Below are 21,157 nucleotides of genomic sequence, written 5' to 3'. Positions count from 1 at the left end.
CATCACAGGTCAAACCAGTTGGAGGAAAATTATATTTTAAAACGTCCCGAAGGACACTAACCCCAACCTCAAGGAGGTGCAGGAGAAATATGTTATGTTTGCAGGGCACCACAAAGCAAAACAGACATCTTCAAGAATACAACCCTAATTAAAAGCTGCTGCAGGAAAATAGAAAGATCTTTAATCTGAAAAACTGATGACTGGGTAGTTATTGTATTTAAAACACTGGTATATCATGGATGTAGACAGACATTCTGATTAACAACGACAGTTGGAATTATAATGGCACAGTAATTATACCTATATATATATCACATCTATTATGATCTATTAATCTGTCCCAAGAGAGGGCAGTATAGAGACCTGCCACTGATGGTTCTCCACACAGTAGTTTAATCTGGAAACGATGTGGCTACATACATACACAGTATTAAAATGGAGACGAGCTGTATCTTCAAAAACAGTATGTCACCTTGGCTATCTTATATCATGAAGAACAGCCTCCATCGACACAACTGTGGCAGTTCATAAATACACATATCTACATCAGGAAAGACTTTAATCAACAGGCAATACATCAGAGAAATAAAAACAGGTGCTATGTCTGTCTCCAGTCCGTCTCGTCTACGCTCCAGCGTCTGTCTCGCAGGCTGTGTATCTGTATGTGTACAGCTTGTTGTCAGCTCCTCCACTCAACATCAACTGCAAGAGGAAGAGACAGAGGGAACACAAAACGTTGAACAGAATCCAGGCTAGATGTGTGTTGTTGTCTCTCCAGGTTAATACAGGCTAGATGTGTGTTGTTGTCTCTCCAGGTTAATACAGGCTAGATGTGTGTTGTTGTCTCTCCAGGTTAATACAGGCTAGATGTGTGTTGTTGTCTCTCCAGGTTAATACAGGCTAGATGTGTGTTGTTGTCTCTCCAGGTTAATACAGGCTAGATGTGTGTTGTTGTCTCTCCAGGTTAATACAGGCTAGATGTGTGTTGTTGTCTCTCCAGGTTAATACAGGCTAGATGTGTGTTGTTGTCTCTCCAGGTTAATACAGGCTAGATGTGTGTTGTTGTCTCTCCAGGTTAATACAGGCTAGATGTGTGTTGTTGTCTCTCCAGGTTAATACAGGCTAGATGTGTGTTGTTGTCTCTCCAGGTTAATACAGGCTAGATGTGTTGCTGTTGTCTCTCCAGGTTAATACAGGCTAGATGTGTGTTGGTGTCTCACCCTGCTGTCAGTCCAGTCCACACAGAGCACCTTGTCCTCATGGGCAGACACATCATACAAAGGGGTCTTGCAGCTGGAATACAAAACACACTTTTGTAACACTAGATCCCCCACCAGCCCGGCATCTAACCCCCAGCACCCCCCGGCCTCTAACCCCTACCACCCCCTCCTCTAACCCCTAGCACCCCCCGGCCTCTAGCCCCTAGCACCCCCCGGCCTCTAGCCCCTAGCACCCCCCGGCCTCTAGCCCCTAGCTCCTACCACCCCCGCCTCTAACCCCTAGCACCCCCCCGGCCTCTAACCCCTAGCCCCTACCACCCCCGCCTCTAACCCCTAGGACCCCCCGGCCTCTAGCCCCTACCACCCCCGCCTCTAACCCTAGGACCCCCCGGCCTCTAACCCCTAGCACCCCCCCGGCCTCTAACCCCTAGCACCCCCCCGGCCTCTAACCCCTAGCACCCCCCCGGCCTCTAACCCCTAGCACCCCCCCGGCCTCTAACCCCTAGCACCCCCCCGGCCTCTAACCCCTAGCACCCCCCCGGCCTCTAACCCCTAGCACCCCCCCGGCCTCTAACCCCTAGCACCCCCCCGGCCTCTAACCCCTAGCACCCCCCCGGCCTCTAACCCCTAGCACCCCCCCGGCCTCTAACCCCTAGCACCCCCCCGGCCTCTAACCCCTAGCACCCCAGCTTCTAACCCCTACCACCCCAGCCTCTAACCCCTACAGCATACAGACCTCCTGGTGTCCCAGAGTTTGACCAGGTTGTCGAGGGAACCAGACACCAGTTGGTGCTCATGGGAAGGAGCCCACTTCACCGCTGTGACCCAGCCGCTGTGAGAGGTAAGAGACAGCAACACCAAAGACCCGTCTACACAAACACAAACAGATTCATTCACACCTTATGGAACAGCGGGGACTGTGAAGAGAAACACACGATAACACGCACACTACACACATACACATGGGTGTTGTATGATGAATTGCTAAGTCCCTCTTTGCCATGCAAATTAACTGAATCCCCAAAACCCTTGTGATCAATCCTCAAGAGGCGGGTAGACAAACAAAAACCCACAAATTCTGACAAACTCCAAGCATTGATTATGCAAGAATGGGCTGCCATCAGTCAGGATGTGGCCCAGAAGTTAATTGACATCATGCCAGGGCGGATTGCAGAGGTCTTGAAAAAGAAGGGTTTGACCAACACTGCAAATATTGACTCTTTGCATCAACTTCATGTAATTGTCAATAAAAGCCTTCGACACTTATGAAATGCTTGTAATTATACTTCAGTAATCCATACTAACATCTGACAAAAATATCTAAAGACACTGAGGCAGCAAACTTTGTGGAAATTAATATTTGTGTCATTCTCAAAACTTTTGGCCACAACTGTATTGTAGATATGTGGTAGTAGAGTAGTGGTCTGAGGGAACACACTTAATGTATTGTGAAAAGTGTTATGAAATGTAATGTCAAGTAATATTTTAAAATGTATAAACTGCCTTAATGTTGCTGGACCCCAGGAAGAGTAGCTGCTGCCTTGGCAGGAACTAATGGGGATCCATAATAAACCCCAGGAAGAGTAGCTGCTGCCTTGGCAGGAACTAATGGGGATCCATAATAAACCCCAGGAAGAGTAGCTGCTGCCTTGGCAGGAACTAATGGGGATCCATAATAAACCCCAGGAAGAGTAGCTGCTGCCTTGGCAGGAACTAATGGGGATCCATAATAAACCCCAGGAAGAGTAGCTGCTGCCTTGGCAGGAACTAATGGGGATCCATAATAAACCCCAGGAAGAGTAGCTGCTGCCTTGGCAGGAACTAATGGGGATCCATAATAAACCCCAGGAAGAGTAGCTGCTGCCTTGGCAGGAACTAATGGGGATCCATAATAAACCCCAGGAAGAGTAGCTGCTGCCTTGGCAGGAACTAATGGGGATCCATAATAAACCCCAGGAAGAGTAGCTGCTGCCTTGGCAGGAACTAATGGGGATCCATAATAAACCCCAGGAAGAGTAGCTGCTGCCTTGGCAGGAACTAATGGGGATCCATAATAAACCCCAGGAAGAGTAGCTGCTGCCTTGGCAGGAACTAATGGGGATCCATAATAAACCCCAGGAAGAGTAGCTGCTGCCTTGGCAGGAACTAATGGGGATCCATAATAAACCCCAGGAAGAGTAGCTGCTGCCTTGGCAGGAACTAATGGGGATCCATAATAAACCCCAGGAAGAGTAGCTGCTGCCTTGGCAGGAACTAATGGGGATCCATAATAAACCCCAGGAAGAGTAGCTGCTGCCTTGGCAGGAACTAATGGGGATCCATAATAAACCCCAGGAAGAGTAGCTGCTGCCTTGGCAGGAACTAATGGGGATCCATAATAAACCCTAGGAAGAGTAGCTGCTGCCTTGGCAGGAACTAATGGGGATCCATAATAAACCCCAGGAAGAGTAGCTGCTGCCTTGGCAGGAACTAATGGGGATCCATAATAAACCCCAGGAAGAGTAGCTGCTGCCTTGGCAGGAACTAATGGGGATCCATAATAAACCCCAGGAAGAGTAGCTGCTGCCTTGGCAGGATCTAATGGGGATCCATAATAAACCCCAGGAAGAGTAGCTGCTGCCTTGGCAGGAACTAATGGGGATCCATAATAAACCCCAGGAAGAGTAGCTGCTGCCTTGGCAGGAACTAATGGGGATCCATAATAAACCCCAGGAAGGGTAGCTGCTGCCTTGGCAGGAACTAATGGGGATCCATAATAAACCCCAGGAAGAGTAGCTGCTGCCTTGGCAGGATCTAATGGGGATCCATAATAAACCCCAGGAAGAGTAGCTGCTGCCTTGTCAGGAACTAATGGGGATCCATAATAAACCCCAGGAAGAGTAGCTGCTGCCTTGTCAGGAACTAATGGGGATCCATAATAAACCCCAGGAAGAGTAGCTGCTGCCTTGGCAGGAACTAATGGGGATCCATAATAAACCCCAGGAAGAGTAGCTGCTGCCTTGGCAGGAACTAATGGGGATCCATAATAAACCCCAGGAAGAGTAGCTGCTGCCTTGGCAGGAACTAATGGGGATCCATAATAAACCCCAGGAAGAGTAGCTGCTGCCTTGGCAGGATCTAATGGGGATCCATAATAAACCCCAGGAAGAGTAGCTGCTGCCTTGGCAGGAACTAATGGGGATCCATAATAAACCCCAGGAAGAGTAGCTGCTGCCTTGGCAGGAACTAATGGGGATCCATAATAAATACAAATACACTCACATAAGAGAGATGTTGTAATGTACATTGGGAAGTGCACAGAGATATTTAAATTAAGTTAGATTTAGTTGTGACCTTTAGAGCGAGGGTCCCACAGCCTGACGTGTCTGTCAGTGCTGCCAGAGGCCAGGCGACGACACAGTGGAGAGTAGGAGATGTGGTTAAACACCTTACTGCCAGTCTATAGATACGAAGAGAAGATTAACCAATCAGTCATCAACTAAGAGGTTGTGAGGGGTGTGGTCTAGGGTTAGTCTCTCACCAGTGTACCCTGGGGTTAGAGCCTCTCACCAGTGTGGTCTAGGGTTAGAGTCTCGTGGTCTGGGGTTAGAGTCTCGTGGTCTGGGGTTAGAGTCTCGTGGTCTGGGGTTAGAGTCTCTCCCCAGTGTGGTCTGGGGTTAGAGTCTCTCACCAGTGTGGTCTGGGGTTAGAGTCTCGTGGTCTGGGGTTAGAGTCTCGTGGTCTGGGGTTAGAGTCTCGTGGTCTGGGGTTAGAGTCTCTCCCCAGTGTGGTCTAGGGTTAGAGTCTCGTGGTCTGGGGTTAGAGTCTCGTGGTCTGGGGTTAGAGTCTCGTGGTCTGGGGTTAGAGTCTCGTGGTCTGGGGTTAGAGTCTCTCCCCAGTGTGGTCTGGGGTTAGAGTCTCTCACCAGTGTGGTCTGGGGTTAGAGTCTCTCACCAGTGTGGTCTGGGGTTAGAGTCTCTCACCAGTGTGGTCTGGGGTTAGAGTCTCTCACCAGTGTGGTCTGGGGTTAGAGTCTCTCACCAGTGTGGTCTGGGGTTAGAGTCTCTCACCAGTGTGGTCTAGGGTTAGAGTCTCGTGGTCTGGGGTTAGAGTCTCGTGGTCTGGGGTTAGAGTCTCGTGGTCTGGGGTTAGAGTCTCGTGGTCTGGGGTTAGAGTCTCTCACCAGTGTGGTCTGGGGTTAGAGTCTCTCACCAGTGTGGTCTTCTGGGATTAGAGTCTCGTGGTCTGGGGTTAGAGTCTCGTGGTCTGGGGTTAGAGTCTCGTGGTCTGGGGTTAGAGTCTCTCCCCAGTGTGGTCTGGGGTTAGAGTCTCTCACCAGTGTGGTCTGGGGTTAGAGTCTCTCACCAGTGTGGTCTGGGGTTAGAGTCTCGTGGTCTGGGGTTAGAGTCTCGTGGTCTGGGGTTAGAGTCTCGTGGTCTGGGGTTAGAGTCTCTCACCAGTGTGGTCTAGGGTTAGAGTCTCGTGGTCTGGGGTTAGAGTCTCGTGGTCTGGGGTTAGAGTCTCGTGGTCTGGGGTTAGAGTCTCTCCCCAGTGTGGTCTAGGGTTAGAGTCTCGTGGTCTGGGGTTAGAGTCTCGTGGTCTGGGGTTAGAGTCTCGTGGTCTGGGGTTAGAGTCTCGTGGTCTGGGGTTAGAGTCTCGTGGTCTGGGGTTAGAGTCTCTCCCCAGTGTGGTCTAGGGTTAGAGTCTCGTGGTCTGGGGTTAGAGTCTCGTGGTCTGGGGTTAGAGTCTCGTGGTCTGGGGTTAGAGTCTCTCACCAGTGTGGTCTGGGGTTAGAGTCTCTCACCAGTGTGGTCTGGGGTTAGAGTCTCGTGGTCTGGGGTTAGAGTCTCGTGGTCTGGGGTTAGAGTCTCTCCCCAGTGTGGTCTAGGGTTAGAGTCTCGTGGTCTGGGGTTAGAATCTCGTGGTCTGGGGTTAGAGTCTCGTGGTCTGGGGTTAGAGTCTCGTGGTCTGGGGTTAGAGTCTCTCACCAGTGTGGTCTAGGGTTAGAGTCTCTCACCAGTGTGGTCTAGGGTTAGAGTCTCTCACCAGTGTGGTCTTCACGCTTCCGGTCTCGGCATCCCAGAGGCGGATGGTGTGGTCCCAGGATGCACTGCAGATCTCCTCACTGTCCAACCAGAGGACAGACGACACCGCCTCGTTGTGACCAGACAATGTCATGAGGGGTGTCTAGAAGAGGAAGATTTTATGCGTTTTATTTAACCAGGTAGGCCAGTTGAGAACACCTTTATTTAACCAGGCAGGCTAGTTGAGAACACCTTTACTTAACCAGGTAGGCCAGTTGAGAACAAGTTCTCATTTACAACTGCGACCTGGCCAAGATAAAGCAATGCAGTTTGACACATACAACAGAGTTACACATGGAGTAAAACAAACATACAGTCAATAATACAGTAGAAAACATCTATATACAGGGTGTGCAAATGAGGTAAAATAAGGGAGGTAAGGCAATACATAGGCCATAGTGGTGAAGTAATTACAATATGGCAATTAAACACTGGAGTGATTGATGTCCGAAGATGAATGAGCTAGTAGAGACACTGGGGTGCAAAGGAGCAAGATAAATACATACATACAGTATGGGGATGAGGTAGTTGGGTGGGCTATTTACAGATGGGCTATGTACATGTCCAGTGATTTGTGAGCTGCTCTGACAGCTGGTGCTTAAAGTTAGTGAGGGAGATATGGGTCTCCAGCTTCAGTGATTTTTGCAGTTTGTTCCAGTCATTGGCAGCAGAGAACTGGAAGGAAAGACGACCAAAGGAGGAATTGGCTTTGGGGGTGACCGTTGAGATATACCTGCTGGAGCGTGTGCTATGGGTCGGTGCTGCTATGGTGACCAGTGAGCTGAGATAAGGCGGGGCTTTACCTAGCAGAGACTTATAGATGACCTGGAGCCATTGGGTTTGGTGACAAATATGAAGTGAGGGCCAGCCAAAGAGAGCGTAGAGGTCGCAGTGGTGGGCAGTATATGTGGCTTTGGTGACAAAACGGATGGCAATGTGATAGACTGCATCCAATTTGTTGAGTAGAGTGTTGGAGGCTATTTTGTAAATGATGGTGGGTAGTATATGGGGCTTTGGTTAAGATGATTAATACTATGATACACTACTGATCAACTGGAGCCCTGGGAGCCCCTAACCCTGGATAATACCATGAGGGGCTGCTCTCCTCACCCTGGTCAGTCTGATAGGGTTAGTCTGGGTTAGTCTGCTCTCCTCACCCTGGTCAGTCTGATAGGGTTAGTCTGGGTTAGTCTGCTCTCCTCACCCTGGTCAGTCCGAGCTGTTCAGTCTTCTGTTTCTTTCTGGGTCTGCTGGGAGGCTCCTCTACCACCACCTCCTCCTCCTCCTCTGTGGCCACTGGCAGGACAACAGAACAGTCAGCAGGGAGAGAGATACATAGTTAACATGGATCCTATATACATGGAGCTGTGAACCAATCTAACTCCATTATCATCCCAGACAACCCAGAGTCCAGTAGGACTGTACCAGACAACCCAGAGTCCAGTAGGACTGTACCAGACAACCCAGAGTCCAGTAGGACTGTACCAGACAACCCAGAGTCCAATAGGACTGTACCAGACAACCCAGAGTCCAATAGGACTGTACCAGACAACCCAGAGTCCAATAGGACTGTACCAGACAACCCAGAGTCCAATAGTACCTGCTGACCAGATCTTCAGCATCTTGTCCCAGGAACCACTGCAGAACTGAGAGGAATGGAGACAAAAATACATCTATTAGTTGCTGAGCAGTGATGTTGACAGCTGCATATCCCCCCCGTCTTCTCCTCCCATGTCTCCCCCCCCCCATGTCTTCTCCCCCATGTCTTCCCCCCCCCCCCCGTCTCCTCCTCCCATGTCTCCCCCCCCCCCCCCATGTCTCTCCCCCCCATGTCTTCTCCTCCCATGTCTCTCCCCCCCCATATGTCTCCTCCTCCCATGTCTCTCCCCCCCCCACCCCCCATGTCTCCTCCTCCCATGTCTCTCCCCCCCATGTCTCTCCCCCCCCCCCATGTCTTCTCCTCCCATGTCTCTCCCCCCCCCATGTCTCCTCCTCCCATGTCTTACCCCCCCCATGTCTCCTCCTCCCATGTCTCTCCCCCCCCCATGTCTCCTCCTCCCATGTCTCTCCCCCCCCATGTCTCCTCCCATGTCTCTCCCCCCCCATGTCTCCTCCCCCCATGTCTCCTCCCATGTCTCTCCCCCCCCATGTCTCCTCCCCCCATGTCTCCTCCCATGTCTCTCCCCCCCCCATGTCTCCTCCTCCCATGTCTCCCCCCATGTCTCCCCCCCCCCATGTCTCTCCCCCCCATGTCTTCTCCTCCCATGTCTCTCCCCCCCCCCCATGTCTCCTCCTCCCATGTCTCCTCCTCCCCCCCATGTCTCCTCCTCCCATGTCCCCCCCCCCCATGTCCCCCCCCCCATGTCTTCCCCCCCATGTCTCCTCCTCCCATGTCTCTCCCCCCCATGTCTTCTCCTCCCATGCCCCCCCCCGTCTTCTCCTCCCATGTCTCCCCCCCCCCCACAATGTCTCCTCCTCCCGTGTCTCTCCCCCCCCCATGTCTCCTCCTCCCGTGTCTCTCCCCCCCCCATATGTCTCCTCCTCCCATGTCTCTCCCCCCCCATGTCTCCTCCCCCCATGTCCCCCCCATGTCTCCTCCCATGTCTCTCCCCCCCCATGTCTCTCCCCCCCATGTCTCCTCCCCCCCATGTCCCCTCCCCCATGTCCCCTCCCCCCCCCCATGTCCCCTCCCCTCCCCCCATGTCCCCTCCCCTCCCCCCATGTCTCCTCCCCCCCCATGCCCCCCCCCCCCCATGTCCCCTCCCCCCCCCCAATGTCTCCCCCCCCCCCCCATGTCCCCTCCCCCCCATGTCTCCTCCCCCCCCCCCATGTCCCCTCCCCCCGTTTTCTCCTCCTACCCCCGTCACCTTAGTGCGTGTGGGATCCGTGGCGATAGTGTCAACACTCCCAGCGTGTCCACGGCAACAGTGTCTAGCTTTCAGCTTGTTCCTCTCAGAGTTCCACTCCCACAGCAGAATGGTTTGGTCCAGAGAGGCCGTGAGCAGCAGGGAGGTCAGGCCATCTAGACAAACATAGGGGTGTCAGCATGAGACGATCAAGACCAACGTTCCCCAACAGGTGGCCCTCAGGCTGAATTTGGCCCGCGGGTGATTTTATTTGGCCCCCCAAGTTTTAAAAACAACTGTAAAAACACCAGCAACTCAGCTCCAAGTGACCCTCCCCCTCACCTCTCCTGACCCAGGCCACGTCCTTCACCACGTCCGTGTGTCCGGCCACCGTCATCACAGCCTTGCCCTCCAGAGACCAGATCCTGGCTGTCTTATCATAGGAACCCGTCAGGATCCTGGAGCAGACATCATTAACAGGGTATCTGGGTTAGGGTCTCTGCCATTCAGAGTCTGGGTTAGACGTCATGCCTCTCACCATTCAGAGTCTGGGTTAGACGTCATGCCTCTCACCATTCAGAGTCTGGGTTAGACGTCATGTCTCTCACCATTCAGAGTCTGGGTTAGACGTCATGTCTCTCACCATTCAGAGTCTGGGTTAGACGTCATGTCTCTCACCATTCAGAGTCTGGGTTAGACGTCATGTCTCTCACCATTCAGAGTCTGGGTTAGACGTCATGTCTCTCACCATTCAGAGTCTGGGTTAGACGTCATGTCTCTCACCATTCAGAGTCTGGGTTAGACGTCATGTCTCTCACCATTCAGAGTCTGGGTTAGACGTCATGTCTCTCACCATTCAGAGTCTGGGTTAGACGTCATGTCTCTCACCATTCAGAGTCTGGGTTAGACGTCATGTCTCTCACCATTCAGAGTCTGGGTTAGACGTCATGTCTCTCACCATTCAGAGTCTGGGTTAGACGTCATGTCTCTCACCATTCAGAGTCTGGGTTAGACGTCATGTCTCTCACCATTCAGAGTCTGGGTTAGACGTCATGTCTCTCACCATTCAGAGTCTGGGTTAGACGTCATGTCTCTCACCATTCAGAGTCTGGGTTAGACGTCATGTCTCTCACCATTCAGAGTCTGGGTTAGACGTCATGTCTCTCACCATTCAGAGTCTGGGTTAGACGTCATGTCTCTCACCATTCAGAGTCTGGGTTAGACGTCATGTCTCTCACCATTCAGTCTGGGTTAGACGTCATGTCTCTCACCATTCAGTCTGGGTTTGACGTCATGCCTCTTACCATTCAGAGTCTGCCTCCACTGAGCTGATCCAGTCATCATGCATCATACACTCCTCTGGTTGGGGAGCGGTGAACCTCTCCACATACTCGATCTCCACCACATCTTCCTGTAACACACACACAAAACACGCTTCAAGTCACATTGGCATACTAAGCAGTCTACGCGTAAACCCTACTGTCCAGGGGTCCTACTACCATCCAGAGGTCCTACAAGTAAAACCCTACCGCCCAGCGGTCCTGCTACCGCCCAGCGGTCCTGCTACCGCCCAGCGGTCCTGCTACCGCCCAGAGGTCCTGCTACCGCCCAGAGGTCCTGCTACCGCCCAGAGGTCCTGCTACCGCCCAGAGGTCCTGCTACCGCCCAGAGGTCCTGCTACCGCCCAGAGGTCCTGCTACCGCCCAGAGGTCCTGCTACCGCCCAGAGGTCCTACTACCGCCCAGAGGTCCTGCTACCGTCCAGAGGTCCTGCTACCGTCCAGAGGTCCTACAAGTAAAACCCTACCGCCCAGAGGTCCTACTACCGCCCAGAGGTCCTACAAGTAAAACCCTACCACCCAGAGGTCCTACTACCGCCCAGAGGTCCTGCTACCGCCCAGAGGGTCCTGCTACCGCCCAGAGGGTCCTGCTACCGCCCAGAGGGTGCTGCTACTGCCCAGAGGGTGCTACTACCGCCCAGAGGGTGCTACTACCGCCCAGAGTGTGCTACGAGTAAACACTACTATCCAGAGGTCCAACTGCCGCACCGAGGTCCTACGACCGTCCAGAGGTCCTACTACCGTCCAGAGGTCCTGCTACCGTCCAGAGGTCCTGCTACCGCCCAGAGGTCCTGCTACCGCCCAGAGGTCCTGCTACCGTCCAAAGGTCCTACTACCGCCCAGAGGGTCCTGCTACCGCAGAGGGTGCTACGAGTAAACACTACTATCCAGAGGTCCAACTGTCGCCCCGAGGTCCTACTACCGTCCAGAGGTCCTACAAGTAAAACCCTACCGCCCAGAGGTCCTACTACCGCCCAGAGGTCCTACTACCGCCCAGAGGTCCTACTACCGCCCAGAGGTCCTACTACCGCCCAGAGGTCCTACTACCGCCCAGAGGTCCTACTACCGCCCAGAGGTCCTACAAGTAAAACCCTACCGCCCAGAGGTCCCGCTACCGCCCAGAGGTCCCGCTACCGCCCAGAGGTCCCGCTACCGCCCAGAGGTCCCGCTACCGCCCAGAGGTCCCGCTACCGCCCAGAGGTCCTACAAGTAAAACCCTACCGCCCTACAAGTAAAACCCTACCGCCCTACAAGTAAAACCCTACCGCCCAGAGGTCCTACTACCGCCCAGAGGTCCTACTACCGCCAGAGGTTCTACTACCGCCCAGAGGTCCTACTACCGCCCAGAGGTCCTACTACCGCCCAGAGGTCCTACTACCGCCCAGAGGTCCTACTACCGCCCAGAGGTCCTACTACCGCCCAGAGGTCCTACTACCGTCCAGAGGTCCCTACTATGGTCCTACTACCGTCCAGAGGTCCTACAAGTAAAACCCTACCGTCCAGAGGTCCTACAAGTAAAACCCTACCGTCCTACAAGTAAAACCCTACCGCCCTACAAGTAAAACCCTACCGCCCTACAAGTAAAACCCTACCGCCCTACAAGTAAAACCCTACCGCCCAGAGGTCCTACTACCGCCCAGAGGTCCTACTACCGCCCAGAGGTCCTACTACCGCCCAGAGGTCCTACTACCGCCCAGAGGTCCTACTACCGCCCAGAGGTCCTACTACCGCCCAGAGGTCCTACTACCGCCCAGAGGTCCTACTACCGCCCAGAGGTCCTACTACCGCCCAGAGGTCCTACTACCGCCCAGAGGTCCTACTACCGCCCAGAGGTCCTACTACCGCCCAGAGGTCCTACTACCGCCCAGAGGTCCTACTACCGCCCAGAGGTCCTACTACCGCCCAGAGGTCCTACTACCGCCCAGAGGTCCTACTACCGCCCAGAGGTCCTACTACCGCCCAGAGGTCCTACTACCGCCCAGAGGTCCTACTACCGCCAAGAGGTCCTACTACCGTCCAGAGGTCCTACAAGTAAAACCCTACCGCCCAGAGGTCCTACTACCGCCCTGAGGTCCTACAAGTAAAGCCCTACCGCCCAGAGGTCCTACTACCGCCCAGAGGTCCTACAAGTAAAACCCTACCGCCCAGAGGTCCTACTACCGCCCAGAGGTCCTACAAGTAAAACCCTACCGCCCAGAGGTCCTGCTACCGCCAGAGGTCCTACGCCCAGAGGTCCTGCTACCGCCCAGAGGTCCTGCTACCGCCCAGAGGTCCTGCTACCGCCCAGAGGTCCTGCTACCGCCCAGAGGTCCTGCTACCGCCCAGAGGTCCTGCTACCGCCCAGAGGTCCTGCTACCGCCCAGAGGTCCTGCTACCGCCCAGAGGTCCTGCTACCGCCCAGAGGTCCTGCTACCGCCCAGAGGTCCTGCTACCGCCCAGAGGTCCTGCTACCGCCCAGAGGTCCTGCTACCGCCCAGAGGTCCTGCTACCGCCCAGAGGTCCTGCTACCGCCCAGAGGTCCTGCTACCGCCCAGAGGTCCTGCTACCGCCCAGAGGTCCTGCTACCGCCCAGAGGTCCTACTACCGCCCAGAGGTCCTACTACCGCCCAGGAGGTCCTACTACCGTCCAGGAGGTCCTACTACCGTCCAGGAGGTCCTACTACCATCCAGGAGGTCCTACTACCATCCAGGAGGTCCTACAGGAGGTCCTACTACCGTCCAGGAGGTGCTACTACCGTCCAGGAGGTCCTACTACCGTCCAGAGGGTGCTACGAGTAAACCCTACCCCCCAGAGGTCCTACTACAGAGGTCCTACTACCCCCCAGAGGTCCTACTACCCCCCCAGAGGTCCTACTCACCGTTGAGATGCCTTCAGCCTCCATGTGATTTGACAACGATGTCCGCAGGAACTGACCTCGCACCAGGAAGTCAAACTCAATCTGGCTGTGAGACCCTACAACAACAAAGCACACAAAGATGAGACACCCAATATGATGCTAATACATTCATCAGTGATCTAGGTCAAACCAAGACAGCACCAGTCCTGAAATAATTTAATTGGAGAATAATAGTTACAAGGACAAACAATGGTTGGGGAGGAAGCTAGGAAAGCTGCAGTCAGTCCAGGTAGCATGAAGTGGATTCATTATGATTGATGTCAGTGGAGGCTGCTGAGGGGAAGACGGCTCATAATAATGTCCGGAACGGAGCAAATGGAATGGCATCACATGGAAACCATGTGTTTGATACCATTACACTCCAGCCATTATCACGAGTCCATCCTCCCCAATTAAGGTGCCACCAACCTCCTCTGATATATGTTCACCCCATCTCCCAGAGGGATCAGCTTTGTTCAACTGGGGGAAGGAGAAGTTTTAGTCTACGGAAAAGAGCTCCTCTCAAGGGGTTATAACAGTGCCTCTAAGTGTTGAGGTTAAGCAACTTAACAAGGTTCCTGCCGTGTTGAAGCCTGATGAATAATCAGAAATCAAGGTGGCTGGAGGGAGGAGAGTCTGGCCCTGATGCTGTGCTATGTACTGGCTGGAGGGAGGAGAGTCTGGCCCTGATGATGTGCTATGTACTGGCTGGAGGGAGGAGAGTCTGGCCCTGATGCTGTGCTATGTACTGGCCGGAGGGAGGAGAGTCTGGCCCTGATGCTGTGCTATGTACTGGCTGGAGGTATGAGAGTCTGGCCCTGATGATGTGCTATGTACTGGCTGGAGGGAGGAGAGTCTGGCCCTGATGCTGTGCTATGTACTGGCCTGAGGGAGGTGAGTCTGGCCCTGATGCTGTGCTATGTACTGGCCAGAGGGAGGAGAGTCTGGCCCTGATGCTGTGCTATGTACTGGCCGGAGGGAGGAGAGTCTGGCCCTGATGCTGTGCTATGTACTGGCTGGAGGTATGAGAGTCTGGCCCTGATGATGTGCTATGTACTGGCTGGAGGGAGGAGAGTCTGGCCCTGATGCTGTGCTATGTACTGGCCGGAGGGAGGAGAGTCTGGCCCTGATGCTGTGCTATGTACTGGCTGGAGGTATGAGAGTCTGGCCCTGATGATGTGCTATGTACTGGCTGGAGGGAGGAGAGTCTGGCCCTGATGCTGTGCTATGTACTGGCTGGAGGGAGGAGAGTCTGGCCCTGATGATGTGCTATGTACTGGCTGGAGGGAGGTGAGTCTGGCCCTGATGCTGTGCTATGTACTGGCTGGAGGGAGGTGAGTCTGGCCCTGATGCTGTGCTATGTACTGGCTGGAGGGAGGTGGGTCTGGCCCTGATGCTGTGCTATGTACTGGCTGGAGGTATGAGAGTCTGGCCCTGATGCGGTGCTACGTAGTGGCTGGAGGGAGGAGAGTCTGGCCCTGATGCTGTGCTATGTACTGGCTGGAGGGAGGTGAGTCTGGCCCTGATGCTGTGCTATGTACTGGCCGGAGGGAGGATAGTCTGGCCCTGATGCTGTGCTATATAGTGGCTGGAGAGAATAGAGTCTGGCCCTGATGCTGTGCTATGTACTGGCTGGAGGGAGGTGAGTCTGGCCCTGATGCTGTGCTACGTAGTGGCTGGAGGGAGGTGAGTCTGGCCCTGATGCTGTGCTATGTACTGGCTGGAGGTAGGAGAGTCTGGCCCTGATGCTGTGCTCTGTACTGGCCGGAGGGAGGATAGTCTGGCCCTGATGCTGTGCTATGTACTGGCCGGAGGGAGGAGAGTCTGGCCCTGATGCTGTGCTATATAGTGGCTGGAGAGAATAGAGTCTGGCCCTGATGCTGTGCTATGTCCTGCCTGGAGGGAGGTGAGTCTGGCCCTGATGCTGTGCTACGTAGTGGCTGGAGGGAGGAGAGTCTGGCCCTGATGCTGTGCTATGTACTGGCTGGACGTATGAGAGTCTGGCCCTGATGCTGTGCTACGTAGTGGCTGGAGGGAGGTGAGTCTGGCCCTGATGCTGTGCTATGTACTGGCTGGACGTATGAGAGTCTGGCCCTGATGCTGTGCTATGTAGTGGCTGGAGGAGAGTCTGGCCCTGATGCTGTGCTATGTACTGGCTGGAGGGAGGAGAGTCTGGCCCTGATGCTGTGCTATGTACTGGCTGGAGGGAGGAGAGTCTGGCCCTGATGCTGTGCTATGTACTGGCTGGAGGGAGGTGAGTCTGGCCCTGATGCTGTGCTATGTACTGGCTGGAGGGAGGTGAGTCTGGCCCTGATGCTGTGCTATGTACTGACTGGAGGGAGGTGAGTCTGGCCCTGATGCTGTGCTATATAGTGGCTGGAGGGAATAGAGTCTGGCCCTGATGCTGTGCTATATAGTGGCTGGAGGGAATAGAGTCTGGTCCTGATGCTGTGCTATATAGTGGCTGGAGGGAATAGAGTCTGGCTCTGATGCTGTGCTATATAGTGGCTGGAGGGAATAGAGTCTGGTCCTGATGCTGTGCTATATAATGGCTGAAGGGAATAGAGTCTGGCCCTGATGCTGTGCTATATAATGGCTGAAGGGAATAGAGTCTGGCCCTGATGCTGTGCTATATAATGGCTGAAGGGAATAGAGTCTGGTCCTGATGCTGTGCTATATAATGGCTGAAGGGAATAGAGTCTGGCCCTGATGCTGTGCTATATAATGGCTGAAGGGAATAGAGTCTGGCCCTGATGCTGTGCTATATAATGGCTGAAGGGAATAGAGTCTGGTCCTGATGCTGTGCTATATAATGGCTGAAGGGAATAGAGTCTGGCCCTGATGCTGTGCCATGAGGTTCTCCCTGATAGGGTGTTAGGACAGTTATCCGGTTAGTGCCAGACGTTTGTAGTGACTGTGGAGGTAGTCATCAAGGTCTTCAGAATGCCCGGTTGAAACAGACACAGGTAGCTACAGTTGGTGGCTGTAATGCAACATCATATCGGATGCCAACCGCCATTAAACCCCAACGAATGGAAAAGCACCATTCTACAATCTATTCTCACCATTCTTTGCTTCGAGCAGCTTGTTGATGACGTTGCTGAGTTCCTGTACCTCTGAGGCAGCAGGGATGGAGAATGGGACGTCATCGACTGAATATCTGAGGGACAACGTCGGTAGGTTATGCTACAGCAATAATTTAACATGACTAAGTCACTGCTTACAGACAAATAGATAGTTGGCTAACTAACTTCAAACTTGTAGTATTCTGCTAGGCTAGCAAACATAGCAACCCATTTATATTTACAATCTTCCCTGGTCAGGCTAACTCACACTAACTTCAATAAATCCACATTATCAAAGCAACTCGTCTGCTAAGGACACAATATGATTACTATTACCAACAGCATGGCTAACACTCCCATAGAGTTCTCCTCTTCAACTCGTCTGCTAAGGACACAATATGATTACTATTACCAACAGCATGGCTAACACTCCCATAGAGTTCTCCTCTTCAACTCGTCTGCTAAGGACACAATATGATTACTATTACCAACAGCATGGCTAACACTCCCATAGAGTTCTCCTCTTCAACTCGTCTGCTAAGGACACAATATGATTACTATTACCAACAGCATGGCTAACACTCCCATAGAGTTCTCCTCTTCAACTCGTCTGCTAAGGACACAATATGATTACTGTTACCAACAGCATGGCTAACACTCCCATAGAGTTCTCCTTCATGCTCGCTAGCAAATGAGCTAACTAGTTAGCTTACTGGCCAAACGAGCAAGCTAACTAGCTAGTGGCTATCCTTACAATTCAACAATAAATACTTACTTTTTGTTATCCGTAAAGAACCTGGTTTGTAACTGAGACATATCTCTTCTGTTGTTGAATAGTAACTCTATAAAACGGCTTCACAGACTGTTATTCGCTGATGAACACATCAAGCAGGACGTCATGCCACGTGGGTCAGAATCAGCGCGCCTGCGTGAGATGTGGAAGACATGTTAGTGGATCACGGAAAAGGCAAAAGCCGATCACTTTTCCCTACTCCTCTAGTATTGTCTGGAGCCAACAACAACACACAAAAATAGGCTTTTACATCAAATAGTTTTTGTTGTTGTCCTGAAAGCAGCCACCGAGCACCACATTACCTTAGCATATTTAGGAAAATGTTCTGGCTATAGACAGAATATTATAGACGCTACGATAGCCAGCAATGCATGTTAAAAGGCCTTTTCACACTGCATTATTCTTAACCACAGGCTATCTAAGAATGGCTCTGGGCTAGTTTATAACATTTAAAAAAAGCTTTTAATCAAATTGTATTTAATTTGTTATCAGGAATCAAATCAGATGTATATGAAATAGTTTGGTGCAATATGCATAAAAGGAGAGTAATTGCCCATAATTCTGCACCTTTCGGTAGTTGATCATCATGATTTAGTGACTGCAAAGAACATTTATGGATCTACTGGGATTTTCAAAAGAGAATAGCTTTCTGTTTTGTCTGCTCTTGCACTCAAGAGATGAGTACAGATGGGTTCATATTTTTGCGTACAGTTGTGTTATTTTGATGAATGTTTTTGCAAATTTGACGGTACAATATATTTTTTATGAATGTTTTTATGTGTTTAAAAGACAACTACATTTTCGAAATGCATTTACTGTTTTGCAAAAGTTGTGTGTCTTGTGGACTCTGTTTTGAAAATCGACAACATTGTTCCAAAGAAATGCTTGTATGTGATTGAGAGAAACTAATACATACAGACAGTTGCTTGTGAGACAGTCCATGTTACCAGTACATGACTTTAGCATAACTGATGAGGGCACCCGCAGACATTTGCTGAGAGAACGTGACCTGACGCTGGCCTTGGCAGTGGAGACATGCCGTGCAGCAGAGCCTACTGATATACGGATAAGGTCCATGGAGCTAGAAAGGCAACATATGGACAATGTCAATGCTACATTCAGGCAGCCAGTAAAGAAATTCCCCTTTGCCACAGCTAATGCTAATACTACAGCCAACTCTGCAGTAGACAACCCCAATACATGCCGATATTGTGGCATTTCTCATGGACAAGGAAAAGAACACTGCCCAGCCCATGGAAAAATGTGCAAATCCTGTGGTACAGCTAATCACTTTGCAAGGGTCTGCATGAAAAGCAAGAGAAAGGAGGGTAAAGTGCACTCCATGGAAACAAACACAGATGAAGGGAACGACAGCACAGAGGATGTATATGCTAGCGAGCGCATAGGGGCAGTGAGGGCAAAAGGACAAAAGTGGTTTGTCACTGCTACTTAATAATAAACCACAGCAATGCCAGCTAGATTCAGGGGCCACATGCAACGTTATGAGCCTTAGACAAAAGGAGGCTCGCGCCCAGAGACAAACTCACAGAGTAGCACCAAGCTGAAACTGTATTCAGGCCAGTTCATGACCTCTTTAGGCCTGTTTGTGACAGAGTGTGTTTTACGTGGCCAGAAATACACCCTTGAGTTTGAAATAGTTGAGGCTAGTCAACCGCCATTACTGTCAGGTTCTACATGCGAGCGCCTTGGGCTTATTAACTTCACCATCCCAGCTGATCTTAACATTATAGACAAAGTCCAGGCTGGGCCCCTGAGCAAGGAGACACTCCTAAGCAAGTACCATGATGTCTTCAACGCACCGGTCGAGTCAGTTCCCGGGGAAGTCCACTTTGAGTTGGACGCAGCAATCCAGCCTGTCCAGTGTTCACCCCGCAATGTACCAGTGGCCATGAAAGCAGCTACGAAGGCTCAGCTTGACAAATACGAAGCAGATGGCCACATCATATCCGTCACCGAGCCTACAGACTGGATAAGTAATATGGTTATCAACAAGAAACCAGACAAGCTACGGATATGCATTGATCCTAACACTTCAACCGGGCTCTGCGACGTTCACATTACATTATGCCCACGTTGGAGGATGTTCTTTAAAAGCTCCCAAAGGCCAGAGTCTTCACGCTCGTGGATGCCAGAGATGCCTTCCTGCAGTGCAAGCTCGACGAGCCCAGCAGCTACATGACCACCTTTTGGACACCCTGGGGCAGGAAGAGGTGGTTAAAGCTTCCGTTTGGTGTCTCTGTGGCTCCAGAGGTGTATCAGCGGAAACAGCATGAGCTGTTGATGGGGCTCAGTGGCGTGGAACCCATAGCAGATGGCATCCTCGTAGTGGGCTGTGGGGACAGTGATGAGGAGGCAGAATGTGACCATGACGCCAAGCTGCTGGCCCTGATGGTCAGATGCAGACAGGTCAAGCTAAGGCTAAGCATAAAAAAGCATAAAAAACCCCAACAGAGCAGAACTATGCCCAGATAGAGAAGGAGTGCCTCAGCATTGTGTTTGCATGCCAACGCTTCCACCACTACCTGTACGGGCAGATCACAAGCCCCTTATTGCTATACTCAGCAAGCCTCTTCTGAATGCCCCAAAACGACTGCAGAGCATGCTACTGGCCCTACAAAACTGCAACCTCAAGGTGGTGTATAAGCCAGGGCCAGAGATGTATGTGAGTGACACGCTCAGCAGGGCTACTGCATCAGGCACTCACACACGCTCCATGCATGAACAACACGCAGTGTGCAGCTTACAAACAGAGCAAGTGGATGTTGAACACATCAACCAGGCTGACTACCTCAATGTTACGGACCAGCACCTTATACAAATCAGAGAGCACACAGACAGGGATGAGCAACTCCAGGCATTGAGGTCTGTGATTCTGATGGGCTGGGCCGACTGCAAGGAAGAAACTGCTTTAGCCGTCAGAGGATATTGGCCAGTCAAAGAGGAGCTCAGTGTTCAAAACTGAATAATATTCAAGTGTCAGAGAGTCGTTATTCCCCGATCTCTGCGCCCTGAGATGTTGGCACGCGTGCACTCAAGTCACATAGGAGGTGAGGCCTGTTACAGACAAGCACGTGACACACTGTACTGGCCAGGAATGCAGAGTGAAATCAAAGACTATGTCAGTAAATGCACAGTCTGCAATGAATATGCCATTGAGCAACAGAGAGAGATGATGATGTCCCACGAGCTACCGATGCGCCCCTGGCAGATAGTAAGTCTAGATCTCTTCCAGCACAGTGGCAAAGACTTTCTGCTGGTAGTCGATCATTACTCAGACTTTTGGGAGACAACGATCAAACGCTGCAAGGCTCAGTTTGCCCGCTATTGCCAGCCAGATAGGGTAATTTCAGACAATGAACCCCAATTCTCCGGAGTTGAGTTCCGAAAATTTGCTGCAGAATGGGAATTCGAGCACGTCACTACACCCAAAAGCTAATGGGAAGGTGGAGTCCGCAGTAAAAATCGCAAAGAACCTCTGCAAAAAGGCTCTGCGAGAGGGCAAAGATTCCTGGAAAGCAATCCTGCAGTGGCGCAATACCCCGACAGAAGGCATGGATAGCAGCCCGGCACAGCGCCTCATGGCAAGGCGCGTAAAAGCAGCTCTGCCAGTAGCCAGCACTCTCCTGGAGCCATGTGTGGTGACAGACGTGCTGGTGAAGCTACGTCACAGAAGACAGGTCTCCAAGTTCATCTACGACAAATCAGCAAAAGACTTACCTGAGCTCAGGGTGGGTGAAACGGTGCGAATGAAGCCACTACCAGGGGACCGGACAGGCCTCTGGAGACTCGGATCCTGTGTACAGAAAGTTGCACCACGCTCCTACTTGGTCGAAGTGAATGGATCAATGTACCGTCGTAACAGGGTTGACCTTCGGATTGCTGAGCCAGCACCTATTCAGAACCCTGATGGCCAAAGGGGTCGCATGACCCCTTT

At 52.1% G+C, this 21,157-nt stretch overlaps 1 protein-coding gene across 3 annotated transcripts; it reads right to left on the bottom strand.

The window, feature by feature from the left end:
* Positions 1–159: 159 nt before the first annotated feature.
* LOC116363953 (ribosome biogenesis protein wdr12) lies at positions 160–17,418 on the bottom strand. 3 transcript variants are annotated; one of them, XM_031817265.1, is made up of 13 exons: positions 17,185–17,418; positions 16,410–16,504; positions 13,327–13,421; positions 10,434–10,540; positions 9,472–9,587; positions 9,151–9,305; positions 7,884–7,929; positions 7,488–7,579; positions 6,246–6,386; positions 4,554–4,659; positions 1,957–2,089; positions 1,221–1,293; positions 160–702 (listed from the first exon to the last, which is right to left on the bottom strand). In XM_031817265.1, exons 1-13 carry the CDS (start codon positions 17,223–17,225, stop codon positions 625–627), a joined length of 1,278 nt encoding a protein of 425 aa, XP_031673125.1. In that variant the 5' UTR covers positions 17,226–17,418; the 3' UTR covers positions 160–624. The 3 variants fall into 3 exon arrangements, with proteins under 3 accessions (XP_031673125.1, XP_031673126.1, XP_031673127.1); XM_031817266.1 differs by lacking the exon at positions 1,957–2,089 and having other exon boundaries at positions 17,185–17,381; XM_031817267.1 differs by lacking the exons at positions 10,434–10,540; positions 13,327–13,421; positions 16,410–16,504; positions 17,185–17,418 and adding an exon at positions 9,948–9,988.
* Between the last annotated feature and the right edge of the window lie 3,739 nt (positions 17,419–21,157).

This window comes from Oncorhynchus kisutch, unplaced genomic scaffold, assembly GCF_002021735.2.
Source record: "Oncorhynchus kisutch isolate 150728-3 unplaced genomic scaffold, Okis_V2 scaffold971, whole genome shotgun sequence".
NCBI lineage: Eukaryota > Metazoa > Chordata > Actinopteri > Salmoniformes > Salmonidae > Oncorhynchus > Oncorhynchus kisutch.
This window is presented reverse-complemented; position numbering and strand designations above follow the sequence as displayed.

Excerpts from the sequence above, each read along its gene's own strand:
- LOC116363953 (XM_031817265.1), bottom strand. The coding sequence starts at position 17,225 with ATGTCTCAGTTACAAACCAGGTTCTTTACGGATAACAAAAA. Across the intron at positions 9,588-10,433 it reads GTGGAGGCAGACTCTGAATG|GATCCTGACGGGTTCCTATG; the intron begins GTAAGAGGCATG and ends TGTCTGCTCCAG. Across the intron at positions 2,090-4,553 it reads GTGGGACCCTCGCTCTAAAG|ACGGGTCTTTGGTGTTGCTG; the intron begins GTCACAACTAAA and ends GTGTTTGTGTAG.